The sequence below is a fragment of the Choloepus didactylus genome, chromosome 3 (assembly GCF_015220235.1).
Source record: "Choloepus didactylus isolate mChoDid1 chromosome 3, mChoDid1.pri, whole genome shotgun sequence".
NCBI classification, from domain to species: Eukaryota; Metazoa; Chordata; class Mammalia; order Pilosa; family Megalonychidae; genus Choloepus; species Choloepus didactylus.
Genome location: NC_051309.1, coordinates 10,300,197 through 10,314,449, shown reverse-complemented (window position 1 = coordinate 10,314,449; position 14,253 = coordinate 10,300,197). Strand labels below are relative to the sequence as shown.

The 14,253-nt window shown below is 42.8% G+C and overlaps 1 protein-coding gene across 2 annotated transcripts in view; it reads left to right on the top strand.

The window, feature by feature from the left end:
- The first annotated feature begins 2,678 nt into the window (after nt 1-2,678).
- CLNK (cytokine dependent hematopoietic cell linker) overlaps nt 2,679-14,253 on the top strand; it is a 232,644-nt gene continuing 221,069 nt past the window's right edge. For both annotated transcript variants that reach the window (XM_037829402.1, XM_037829401.1), the window contains exon 1: nt 2,679-2,867. In XM_037829402.1, the coding sequence (XP_037685330.1) occupies nt 2,865-2,867 (3 nt within the window). In that variant the 5' untranslated portion in view covers nt 2,679-2,864. The remainder of the gene's footprint in view (nt 2,868-14,253) is intronic.

Genomic DNA, 14,253 nt, shown 5'->3' with positions numbered 1-14,253 from the left:
GGGAAGACAGATAAATAGAAAACTACAATGAAATTTGGTCCGTGTAATGCTACAGATTTATACAGAGACGAAGAGAAAGACAAGGTAACATGCCTAGGAGAAGGGGAAAGCTTTCATTTCCCTCTGTGCAAAACATGAAGCTCTAATATGTCATGGAATGGAATTCATTCTATGGGTTCCTGGACTTGCCCAAGGTCTCTCTAATATTCCCCTTAACACTTCATTTGTATACAATCTTTGCATAAGTATTGCATACTTTCTTTTCTTCTGAAACCACTAAGAAGCCACTGAAAATTTAAAGAACTACTTAACTTGGAATTCAAGACCTTTTACCACCTGGATTCTGCCCTCTTTAGCTTGATATCTCTTCCTACTCCACCTTGCACCCTTCTCATATACATTTGCCTTGCTCTTTTACAAATTGACATACCTGCTCTTCTCTCTTGGGAACAAGTGGGCTAGTGAAGACGTTACCCAGGTATAACTCATGGAAGACAAGAGGTCATCCAGCATTGTTGCCATCATCATTGTCAGAGCAATTGTTGCATCTGTTGAGCAAAACAGACATTTTAGCATGAAGTAGGTATGTTTTGCACATGTGCTTAGGAAAGCTGCATGTCAACTCTATGAAGTCTGGATTATTCTCCCTGTTTTGCAGATGAGAAAATAGTTGCTCAGAAAGTCCTTGACACTTGACAAAGGTCACCGAGGTGGGCAATACTTGATTTCTAATGAGAACTGGAGCTCAAGCCCAGGACATGATCTGGAGAATAAGGTGGACGCTGGATTGATCAAAACTGTAGCACTAAATCCAGCCCACAAGATTCCTCTAATAGTGAGTCTCAGAGTGTGGTTCTGGAACGACTCAACTCTGTCCTTACTGGTTCAATACCAGGAGCCCTGGTCATGGGGAGGAGAAAGAGGCAGAGGCTAGGAAGTGGGCAGAGCTGATGAGACAAACCCAACTTCCTGTCCTGCAGCCAGAGGACTATCCAGTCCTCTTTGCTCACCATTCTTTACACTAATCTCATTTGACATGTTGGAGCTACTTAACCTCTAGTGGCAGAACTGGCTTTATTCACCAGCTTGCAGATGCAGAGGGGCTGGTAGGGATTAAACCCAAGTACCTGAAATGCTTCAGCCTGTGCCTTCACTCTGCCAAGGCTGCAGGCAACACATGAGCTTAATGTTCTGAGTTGAGCATCAGGGTAGCTTTGTTCTGCTCACAACCTGACCGTCTGCCCCAGTTCTGGAAACAGGGCCTCCTCCTCATCCTCAGACTAACTGCCCACACGAGGGACCAGTGCTGGTCCCAGGCTGCAGACTCTTTCCCTGTGTGCTCTAGCATTGATAAATAGCTGCATTACTGCCACAACTCACGGGCCTGAGGACTTTCTAAGTATCCTTTATTCCCATTTCCCCCAATCTTCCAAAGACCGAGGTCCAAACTTATTCTTCCCTGGTTTCCTTTCTATCCTCAGATAGCTACTTCCACTAAAACCAGATGTGAAACTTGGGCCCCACTCCTTGCTGAAAGACTTAGCTGATGCTTCCTTCTGACCTATTAATTTCTGAGCATTTCCTGGCTCGAGCTCCTGTTTCTATGTCCTTCTTGTCACTCAGGCCCTATTATATTATGATCCATGTGCAATATATGTAATCTTATATTATATTACATTGTGACCCCGAGGCCAACTAGTAGACAGGACCATGACTGGATAATCGACAACCTGCAGAATGAAGTTCCATCTTCTTAACACGTGGCCAAGGTGACAGGGACCCTAGCAACCTCTCCAACCCCATCAGTCACCACCACCTCCCACACCCAGGATGACCCCAGCCCCCCAGCTGCCTGGACTTCCCCTGGACACCCCTGTTCATTATGCTGTCCATTTACATTTCTTGAGATGTTATTTTTCCTACTTGGTGAACTCCACTCATACTCCAAATCCTGAGCTTACTTCCTCCAGGAAGGTGAAATTTACTTGTGCCCATGAGAAAGAGAGAATCGCGTATCTCTATCATTTCCTGCTCCCTGTATGAATTTCCATCATTTCAGTTGCCTGTCCCCAAAGTTTCAACTAGTGGGTGCGTTGGTGGAAATGAGAACTGGAATCCATTTGACTAATTAGCTAGCTTACTCCAGGGGCCCTCGGGGTTGTCAGACATCTCTACTGGATCACGGAGCTCTCTCCCACTGAGTCAGCCTTTGGTTTCAGAGCCCTTCGTAAAGTGGTGCTCCCAGCAGCCAATACCAATCAACGTGAAATAGAATGTGAACATCTGTTCACCAAAAGATTCAAGGAAAACAATGAAGAAAAGACCCATCCTGGAAGAAGATATTTGCCATGTGCATAACAGTGTATCAGTGTCCATATCTTATACAGAACTCCTCCACATAAGGTAGGAAAAGAAAAGGCACAATTGTTACCTTTGTTCTAGGAAGATTCTGGGGGAAGAAAAAACAAACAAACTTGGGTTCTGTGAGACTCAGAGCTAGGCCTTCATGGACACAAGGAATGGGCACCACAGAAAGATGCACCTGTTTGACATCATGACAGGTGTGTCAGGCTCACAGCCTCCACTCCGGCTCTGCTCACCTGCATGGTCCCACAGCCAGGGTGCAGGCTCCTGCTAACCACTTCACTTCCTCTTGAGCAGCAGGGAGTGGCTTCAGCCTGATCTGGCTCCCCTTAACCACTGTAGCCATCACACAGACCAAGATCCTTACAAGGAAGCCCGAAAAGGATCAGCTTTCTGAACAAGAGCTGATTTTGTGAAACACCAGGCATTTCAACAGTGAAGAAAATCTGGAGGCTTTGTTTGTTATGGCAGCTGGGATTTGTCTATAATCTAGAAGACACATGGTGAGTGCAATTGCAAGTCATTTAGTCATATTTCTTGCTAAATTGCTGTGCATTCAATGGTGAGTCCGTTAAACTTTTCTATTGTTTTTGCTAAGTTTCCTTCACTATGTAAAGAACAAAATTGTCAAAAGTTTGGCTCCCATAAAAGGGAACCTGAATGCTTGAATAAAGAGGAGGGGAAGACTGAGCTGGGTGTGCATTGTCAGGATTCCCTCACCTGGCAGTACAAGTCTATTGCTTTTGCTATAATGTTCTGAGAGGTGGTAAGTGTTGGCCAATAATAAGAATGGCTGAACTGTAAGATTATCAGTAGATTTGTAGAACTGCATAATACAGAGAGCTCAGGCTTTGTTGCCAGGTAGCCTGAGGTCTTGCTTCACAAATCCTGGGAATGGGGAGCCAGTTACTTAATCTCTCTAACATTTAGCTAACTCAGTTTCAAAACCAGGTTAAGGATGTCTCTTCACTCGGACATTGCAGGGAGGAAAATGCAAACCCCATTGCCCCATGGCTACTTAGATCATTCCTTCCCTTATTAGCATTCCTTTAAAAAAAAAAAAATAACAAAGGGAAAACAGTATGTTTATCTAATGGGTTAGTGAACCCTAGGATAATTTGCTTTAAAGAAGTAACCGTTGGCAATTAGCATCCAAAACCAACCATTTAAGAGAATGGCCCCCAAGTAAAGTGGGCATGCAGGAATGTCACCTCCATGAGGAGCAAAGACATCTTCATTCATTCTCTGTGTATCTCGAGCACTTAGCTCAGCAGCAGTACAGAGTTAACATTCTCTGAAAGTGATGAAAACATCCCTGGGCAAAACACAGGAGGCTCTGAGTGAATATTTCCTATGAACTACGGGGTTGGCAAGAGAAGGCAGAGGGCTGGGAGCCTGGCACATGGCAGATGTTCAGAATGAATGAGTAAATGAGTGGGTCTCTGACAAACAGATTCAAGGCAGGCTGGGCAGCAGATAAACACAATAATCATGGAAGGTAATATGTTACCATTTGCTGATCTTGCTGGTGTATTCATTTCCTGAGGCTGCCTTAGTGAATTTCCACAAGCTGGGTGACTTGAAACAACAGAGATGTGTTCTCTCGCAGCTCAGGAGGCCGGATGTCTGAAATCAGGGTGTCGGCAGGGTGGGTTCCTTCCGGGGGCTGTGAGGGAGGAGCCTTTCTTTGCCTCCCTTGCAGCTTCAGGCAGTTGCTGGCTCTCCTTGGCGTTCCTTGACCTATAGACACATCACTCCAGTCTCTAGCTCCAGCTTCACGTGGCCCCATGTGTTTCTGCATTTTAAATCCCCCTCTCCTTTCTCTTACAAGGACACTAGTCATTGCATTTAATCTGGGATGATCTCGTCTCCCCACAGGCTCTATTTCCCAATAATGGCACGTTCACAGGTATCTCTCTGGTGGCCGTGATTCAACCCACCGTGGCTAGGTCCTTTGAGACACTCTCATTTCCTCAGAACATAACCTGAAATAAAAAGAGTATTCTAATCCTCGTTTTGTAGAAAAGAAATCTGAGGCCCAGAGAGGTTGCCTCACTTACTCTGTTAAGAAAGAAGCAGGAATCTGACTGTCTCCAAAGCCCTTTTACTTAGGCTGACCCCAGCCAGGCCTGAGGGGACTTAGTGTGAACCAGCAGTGAAGGGGAGTCCGGAGGCTGTTCTCAGGAGTCTCCAGGGTGGCCAAGGCCTGACAGGGGATGGTGACCCTAGGGTGGGCTGTGGCATAGAATGTGCAGGCCTTGGGCCCTTCCTTGGCGGGGGGTGGGAGGATTCAAGCAGTTGCCAGCAGAAACACCCACGAGGCAGGCAGGTGTGAGGTCAGGACATCGTGATTGAAAACTGAGGGAGCAAGGATTATAAAAAGACAATGAGAAAATGTTGTAGCCACCACCTTAAATAAAAGGGGGCATCTTTAGGGGATCAGTTTCCTGCCTATTTGAGGCTACTCATTAGCCTTCCTGATCTTGGGCTGTGCTCTCTGAAATCTCTTGCACGAGCAGTTTCCTAAAATGAAACGTCGCAGTGCTTACTGTCCTATTCACTCCCACCAAGAGGGAATGGCATAAATAATTCACGTTATCCTTTTTAGGATCATGTTGGCAAAAATATATTAGCAGTTATAATTGTCTGACACTTCAAGGAAGTGATGTTTCAAAAATAGGAACCCACGAGGAGGGAGAGAGGGAGAAAGAGAGAAAGCACCTGACTCGCTTGGCTTCCTGTGACTATTTATTGTAAAGATAAGGTCTTTTTTTTTTTTTTTTTTTGGTCCTTAAGTTGCTGACACATTTATATATCTATTTATAATGTGCAAGACCTCTTTTCTAGGTTCTTAATTCATCAGTTCTCATGTCTCTTCTCTGTTCCATAAAACATCAGGTTTTCTTTGTCGTGGAAATTTCAGAATTGAAAGGGATTTAAAGGGCATCTGGCTCCCATTCAGAGCTTGAATTCTTCTCCCCAAGTGTTTCTCCAAATTCAGTCAAAACAACTGCAGTGACAAAGGGAACTCTCCACCTCCCACAACAAACCTTTCCCAAGGACATTCTGATCATGTCACCTCTGCTTATAAACCTGCAGGGGCTTCACTTACTATTAGGAGGCCGGGCAAAAAGCCTTGGCAGTGTTTGCACATGCCACTGCCTCTGTGCTCTCCCACCCCTACGTCTGGCTAAAGCCACTCAACCTGCAGTGAAGTGCTAGATATAGCTTGCAGGGGCTCACAGCAGTGGATGGTTAAATTTTCAGGAATGTTATGAGATGGTTGTTAAACACAGCTATTATTAAATATGAAATTACATGAACATTAAATTAATTGTATTAAAAACAAAGGTAAAAATACTCATACCTTCCTTATTATTTTATGGTATGTACATTTATGCTTTTAAGGTCATTTCAGCTACAAAAGGAGTGTTTACACCATGGGAACTGGCAACTGCTACATGTCATGGTTTGCCACCCATCCCCAGTGCTGTTCTTTGTTCATTTGTTTGTTTGTTTTTGCTTTTTTTTTTTTTTTTTTAATTTTTATTGCTTTTCTTTTGTTACCAGTGCTGGTTTTTAAACCTCTACCAGCACACCACTGCTTCAAACACCCCATCCTCACTCCCCTGTAAATGCCTTTCCTGATCCTTACTGTAATTCAGGTTCTCATGTAGTATGATTTCATAGAACTAAATTCCTTTCTTGCAAAATCTTACCTCCTTTTGTAATTTTACATGGCCAGTAAATGACATTATTAAATATGTTGATTCTGCTCTCTTAGAGCAGGAGTCTTGCTAGATTTTGCTCACCATTACATCTCCAGCAACAAAATGATGCCATGCTCTTAAGAAGTTCTCCATAAATATTGGTGGGGTGAATATCAAACTCTAATTATGAGAATGGTTTAACTTGAGTTGAAATGTTCAACCTCTTTTAAAGAAGAATAATATATTATCTAAACAGATGAAGGAGAGTTCCTTTTAGAGAAAAACTGTCTTCTTTTCGAACAATACTTTGTGGTAGATGGGAATGCCCCCTGAACTGGGTGCTACCGAAAGCTGGGGTACAAAGGATGTGGCTAACCACCCCTAAAAGAGGGGAGAAGGACAGAGTTTTGCTTCAGAGAGGGAACATGAAAAGAGAATGAGAAGGCAGAGAAGATGGAAGGACTGACGGAGAAAGCGCAGTGACTTGAGGCTGGAGAACTGAGAGACATGAATAACCCCAGTGAGAAACCTGCTGTGCCAGCAGTGATGAAAATCAAGAAAGACTAGGGATTTATGGAAATCTTTTTGTTAGTTTCGACTTCCAGTACATGAGGCATGGAGAGTTCAGGTGTTTTTATTTTTACTCAGATCTCCGGGTACAGGGAGCCTAAGAAACAGCTACTGGTCCAAATTCTGAACGTAGAGAATAGAACATACTTCATTTGTGGCTAAAAGTCCCCTTTGAGGTAAGGAGAGTTTGGAGCCAACCAGATTTACATTCAAATGCAAGATGGAAACTATCTTACCAGAGTTCACAGCAGTTATACTCATCCAGCTAATGGAAGCTGAACTTGATAAGCACGGAGAGAGAAGTAAGCTTATATATATATAATATACATACATATATACACATGTGCATATTATGCAAACATAAACATGCACATAAATACATATGCATAAAATATATATCTATATACATATGCATATATACCTATATATATAAGTATATATTTCATGCATATGTATTTATATACATATACACACACACTTTAGGATAAAATATTGTTTCCTTGATGTTTCTTCCCCCCAATAGAATACCTAGTTAAAAACCCATGCATGTATTCTAAACAGTTTCTCAAACATTGCTTTGGGGCAGGGGGGTGGACAAGAGGAACTTTGTCAAAGAGATGGCAACAAGTTTTCTCAAAGTTGGCATGATTGACATTTGGGGCTGGGTAATTCTTTGTAGCAGGGGCTATCCTGGGTATTGTAGGATGTTATCAGCATCCCTGGCCTCTACTCACGAGATGCCAGTGGCACTTTCTAAGTCAGGTCAACCAAACATGTCTCCAGATATGGTCAAATGACCCATGGGTATCAAAATCTGTTGAGAACCACTGAGCTAGATCTGCAAGATGGTAGTGTTAGAGTGGCACTTCTGTCCCTTACAAACCATGTGAGTTTGATTAAGTTTCCCAACCTTTCTATGCTTCAGTTTCCTCAACTCTGAAACAGGGATGCTATGTGTCACAGGATTTTCGGGAGAATTCAATGAGTCAAGGTATGATAAGAGCTTAGAATTTTCAGGCACACGGGAAGCCCTTACCAATGCTGTGCTTATTGTTATTATCCCCATTTCGCCTGTATAGAATCTCAGATGCATAAAATTGAGTTAATCCCACTTCTCAGATCATGGTATAATATTCGCATTAGTTTACAAGGCTCAAAGCATTTTGTTTTTCATCACCTTGTCCTTCATCCCTTCTCCAATTTCCCTTCTCCTCATGGATCTCTAATACTAAATATTTAGAATTAGAATGAGGATTTCTAACATTTAGTATTTTTTGCATTACATGCTTTTAATTTAAATAATTCCATTGAGCTATAAATCACATTCCCTTTCTCACTATTTTACTTAAGACTATATTTTATTATCTATCCTTGTGTAGATCTAGTTCAGTAATTCTCCACCTTGAGCATACATCAGAATTCCCTGGAGGCTTGTTAAAATATTGCTTTCTGGGCCCTGCCCCAATAGGTCTTGACCCAGTAGAACTGGGGTGCTGTTGAGAATTGGTGTTTCTAACAACTTCCCAGATGTTGCAGATGCTACTGGTCCAGGAACCCTACTTTGAGAACCACCAGTCTAGTTCTTTGCCTCCAGTGGCTGCCTGATGTACCTTATTTTCATCCTATTCTGATTATCCATTCCTCTAATGATGAACAACCTGGCCATGGCCACATCCTATTTCCACAAAAGTGCTGCACTCAGAGTCCTGGTACCTGTGTCCCTCCCCTAGTCTATACTCGGGAATGACATTGCTAGCCCAGAGGGTAAATGGATTCTTATGTCAAGAAGTACGGTCAGAGCATGTTCCAGAATGGCTGAACCCAGCTACACTCCCACCAATTGCACACAGCGTGAATCGGGATGTTAATTTAAATGTCCCCTCCCCACAACCCGTCCCGGCCATACAGCACATGAGAGAAGAACCTTGGTGCAAACCCATTCTGTCTCCACCATGCCCTTACTCATGAAATATCTTTCAGTGGCTTTGAGTTCCACCACAGAATTTTCCACGACTCTCAAACTGACCTTTATTACTCACCTGACCCATAAAGTGTGCTTACTTACCCTGCCTGGGCCTCACAATCTTAAACTGAAGGAAAAAGCCACTGTTTTGCTGAGAATTTTGCCAAGTAAAGGCAGAAAGTTGCTGGCTCTTTATGAGCTCTCCTCCCCAGTGGGTTGGATTTGTGAGGTCACTGCTTGTTGACAGGGATTGCCCCCTGTTACTGTGAGGTAGGTTGGGGCTCCTCTGACACCACCCCAATGGGGTTGGGGAGAGGATCTCAATTACTGCTGGGTGGGTTTGGAAGTCCAAGTTCACCACCTGGTCTCCTCTGATGCTGCAAGGAGAAGGGTGACTCATTCCTGCCCAGTGCCCTACTCGGCCCTCCCTGACACCCCCACAACAAGGGGTTTGGGGACCCTCACTGCAGCCTGGCAAGAGTGGAAGTCTAGACCCCCACTCAGCCTGTGCAGGCACGGGGGTGGAGGGGGGTGGGAGGTGGGGATCACAGTTTTGTTTGTCTTTTTCTGTGGGGTTTGGCTGCATTAGAGTGCTTTTTTTTCTTTTTTCTTTTTTCTTTTTTTTTTCCCTTCTTGCTAGTGTGCCCCTTTCCTGTTCCCTTGGCTAGAGAGGTCAGTCTTTTGTTGAGCCTTTTTTTTGTTTGCACCTGTCGCTATTTCCAGGTTGCCACCTTCTTCCGCTCCAAGGCTGTGGTCTGTGAAGCAGAAAGAAAATCCAGGTAACTCATCACAGTGTCAGTGTCATTCTGTGAGTCCCAAGGTCCCCAGTCAGTGTGCCTTCCTCTCTCCACCTTTCAGAATCTTGTTCATTTTAAATATAAATATGTATACATATTTTTTTTAATGTATTTAGCAGGAGGAATAGATAAAAGTGCATCTTTCCCACCTTCCCAGGAGCAGAAATCTCAAGGTGTTTTTATGATTATGATTATCCTTTAAATAGTCAAATTGCTCATATGCTTGCCTTCAATTGAGACATTTACCTTTTTGTTATTACCCCGTTTCTTGACCTTACCAGAATCCCAAAGCCAACAAAACGTGAAACATCAACAACAGCTAAATCATGGAAATGTTCCTGCGTCAGGAGAGAGTTAATAGTGCCACTTATAAAAAGAAACTTTTTGAGAATTCATTCGGATAGAAACTGCTTATTGTTGGTTTAATATTGCTGAAACCTCAATTCTGTGGCATTCACACAGAAATACCAATTTTAAAAATAATCTTGCATGCTCAACTTTTGGTGAGGCATCATTAAAACCTTCCCTACCTTCTCAAGCAGCAGAGGTTCAGGAAAAGAATTCAGCTCTTCCCAATGACTCAGATTCTAATTCTAAGCTGCTGGGGCTTTGCTTTTTCTCTGCCAGGCAAATGCAAGCTCTTAATGCACTCTTCCCACTGCTGCCAGACCCTGCATCCTTAATTCCTTAATTCTTAAATCCTTAATTCCTGCTCACAGTGTTCTGATGGACTGGGAATGAGACAACTGTGCTTGGCAGAGTTGGGGGACATCTAACAGTTGGACTGAGGGCATAGGTCTCTCCCACCAAGCAACAAGCAGCGGATTTGCATCACAGAGCTTTTCATAATAATTCTAGTGCCACTGAAGTAGTTTAAACTTAATTTAATATTCTTAGTTATACTTTGAGTAGCTGAGGTTGTCAAACAAGTAGATGTTTAAAGAAAAAAAAATGACAGGAGGAAGAGAAAGAAAGAGGGAGGGAGAGCAAGGGGGAAAGGAGGAAGGGAGAGGAAATAATAAATGTTGTTGCTTTGCCAGTGGGGGCTATACTGTTATCATATTGGAAACAAAATTTATGGAACATTGCTATGAACCAGATAGTAGACTGATCCATTACAGACATTATTATCTCAAAGGAGTCCTACTTTGCAGAATTGTGGTAAAGAGTATCACCCACATTTTAAAAACGAGAACACCAGGCCTGAAAAGTTAAGGCAATTGCAAGCAAAGCAGCTCTGCTTTTATCTTTTCCACTATGATGGGGTAGAGGCGGGTGACACAAGTTCTAGTTAAAGACATGAATAGCAAAACTATGCTGAATATAACATAAATATCTAAATCTGTGCTTCTCAAACTCTGAAGGGCCTATAGCTTCTAATTCCATAGGTCTAGATTTCTAACAGGATCCTGTATTTTTTGATGCTGGTGATCCACACTGATTTTAAATAGACAATATCTAAAAGATCCACTTTGATAATATATAAGACAGTATATAAGGGATGGTAATGTGGATTTCATCCATAAATGTGGCATCCCAGGCTATTCATCGTTGTGCTGTGTTTATTTTCTTTTAAGAATTCAACATAGTAATAACAATTATATGGCAGGTTCGTTACTGATACTGGAATCAAATAAGGATGTTGATTCAGGGCAGTTAAAAAAACAAACACCTCAGAGCACATGCATGGATCAAAAGAAAAATGTCTGAATATATAAAGGGAAACTAATCCCTTGACTCTCAGCAGTAGTTTTCAATACCCTCTACCTATATTGGCTATAATCCCTAAATCAAAAATCAGAACACATGATCTGACAGTTTGGCAGGGTCTAAAAAATAAGATTAGGATTTTCCTGGATAATTAGAGCAACATGTCATTGAATTCTGAAAAACCTCACTGGTAAATTCATGGTATGAACCTGAAAATAAAACACACACACACACACACACACACACACACACACACAAACACACACACACACACACACACTGAGCAAGGCTTATGCATGATCTAATCAGAAAATTAAAAGTGATCTAAGGACCTGGGGCTGCTTATATACCAGTTGCTGTTCTGATGCTTGAATCTATAATTTGTATGAATCAAAACAATAACCCTGCCCGTACTATTCTACAAGAAAATTTTAACCATTCCAATGACATATACCTAAATATGTTCCAGATGATTCCATTTCTGTGGCATATTGATTGGTCTTCCGTGACAAAAAGAAGCTTATGGAGAAATAAATTTGGGATACATGGTTCAAAGTTAAACAAGTTTCTTTGCTGGAGAACTTTTTCAAAACATAACTCATAGAAGTGACCACAAAACAACTTCATTTATTCTACTGTGTTTAAATTTACTCAGGAGGCTGGTTCTTTTCTTGCTCTTAGTTTCTCACATAAAACAAGATATTCTAGTGGGTGTAAGTCAGATACAATCTTGCTTTAGTGTTTAAAAAAAGTTTATCATTTAAAAAGCAAAACTCCTACCTTGACTTGAAGACTCACCCTCTCTGCTCCCTCCAGAGGCCTGCAGTCAGGGAAGGTGCTGAGGTTGGCTTTCGCTCTTTCAGTCCCTGACTCCTCACCTCCCCAGTGTCTGCCTGTCTGGGTTTGGGGCACAGGAGAAAGGAAGGGAAGGAGAGGGTGACAGGAAAGTGCTTGTTTGGCAGTTACTGTTGTTGGCTGGTGTCTGGGTTTGGCAGCCGGTGGGAAGGGCCCTGCAGTGTTCCCCAGGCTGTCAGCTTTGCGGCCTCTGTTGTTGGAGGATCTTCCCTCTCTGATATGGGTGGTGCTCCCAACTTCCTCAGCCTCTGAGCATCAAAAGATTCCTCTGTCTCCTCTCAGCTGAGGTCTCTTTCCCTCTAGGTGCCATCTTGGGCTGGAGATAACTTGACACCACACCAACTCTCTCTTGCTCAATTTCCTCATTTCGTTGGAAAACACTCACTCACACATCGTTTCCACAGAGAAATCCTGGGAGTGCAGTCTGCCCACTACCACCAACTCTAATTCTTCTAATTTATCTGGGAAGAATCAGATTCCAGAATGTGACACCATCCCACACCCCTGCCCACACCAAACTGTAGGGGACTTATGTAAAAAAAAAAGTGTGTGATCCATTGGAAGGCACCCCAAGACTTGAGATGAAGGCAGGTAACTCCCCTCCCCTCTTGTGTGGGATGTAGTCTCAGGGCACAACTATCTATCTTCCAAAAATACATATTCAAAAAATTTCTCCTCACTTTCCAACCTGCTGACCCTTTTGATACCCTAGATGTGGGTGAAACATCTAACTAGCTTTTGATCTCCTACTTTGAACATTGTGCATATGATCTAGCACCTCCTTTGAAACCAGAGATCCATCGTCTCCTGGTGCCTCGGCCAGTGTTTCTGGTTCCCATGTTCACACGCTGTTAACTATGCTAATGGACCTCCGGGGTCCCCAAGAGTATTTCTAAACCTTCTCCCAACTTCAAACCTTCCTTTTATGGAGCAGATCACAGGACTAGTTTGGGAAACTTTTTGTAAATACTTCAGTAGAATGTTAACATTGGAACAGACTTTAGAAATAATCTATTTCAACTCCTTCCATTAATAGAAAAGAAAATATGGGTCCCAGAAAGTTTATTGATGCATATAAAGTTTATTGATGCATTTAATGTGATCCGGGTTCTCCATGGGAGAGATGGAAAGAGGCCTTGACTCGCAGACTCCTCCACCATTTGAGGGTCTAAGAAAAAGAGAGCAGTTCCAATTTTTAAAATTTAAAAATAGAGGAAGAATGAAAATATCTTTCATTTTTAAAGTGAGACTAAACCAATCTTTCAAAATAGAAAGACCTAGTGAAGAAGCTATGAGTAGTATGTTTCCAAGACTGAAATTTTGTTTCAAGGATTAATACTTTTACATCCAAAAATTATTTGGCAGTTATTACTTGGGAGAGAATGTTCGGTGACTCAGCAGGATTAGGCTAGAAGTTCCTCTGTGAGGTGAAAGACCCTAGTTAGAGAGCACTTTTTTTTTTTTCCTAAGTGAAACTGGTGGTTCTTTGGCTCATTTTGGACACCAGGCCCCATGCTGAAGTACGGAAGGAGCCCAGTTGCCACTTCTGCCCCCAAAGCCTGCATCATCAGTGCAAGAAAGCAACATGAGTTTGGCCACTAACTCACACCTTGAGAGAGAGAGGAGTGTGTTGCCAACAAGTTCTGAATCTGGTCCATTGATCTATGGCTTTTCGTCTGTGCAGAGAGGCTGGTCCTTCACACCTTGAATAGGAGATCACCTGTGAGACCAAATCCAGCCCTTCATCTATAAATGTTGCTCATCTTATGCTAATGGTCCAAGACCTCCAGCTCAGGAGGAAACAATCCCTGTGGATTAGGTCTCACATTCAAAGCAAACTGGCTCTCCTACCCTTCCATTCCTTGATGTTCTCTCATCAAGTCATTCATTTGGCTTTTATCAAGGAGCATATGCGGGAAGAGGACTGTACAAAAATTAGTAAGACAGGCCCTGAGCTTAGGAGGTGACAGTCTAAAGGGAGACAGAGATATAACAGTTGTGACAGTGGAACTGATCTCCAGTGGTGACTGCCCCATGTGTTCCGAGAGGCACCCAGGTGTTCAGGAGAGAGACAAGCACTCCGACTTTGGAATTAAACGTGTCAGGACTCTGGTTCTGAAGATCTTGTCCTGGGTCAAGATCCTTTGCCTCCAAAGCTGTAAAATGGGACAAGGACAGAGCCTGCCTCAAGGACTGTCTGTGAGGGTGAAGTGAGTTAATACTTGCAAATTAGCCAGAACAGTGTTTGGAAAACATCAGCTCTTATTGTTAGCACAGTAAGCAG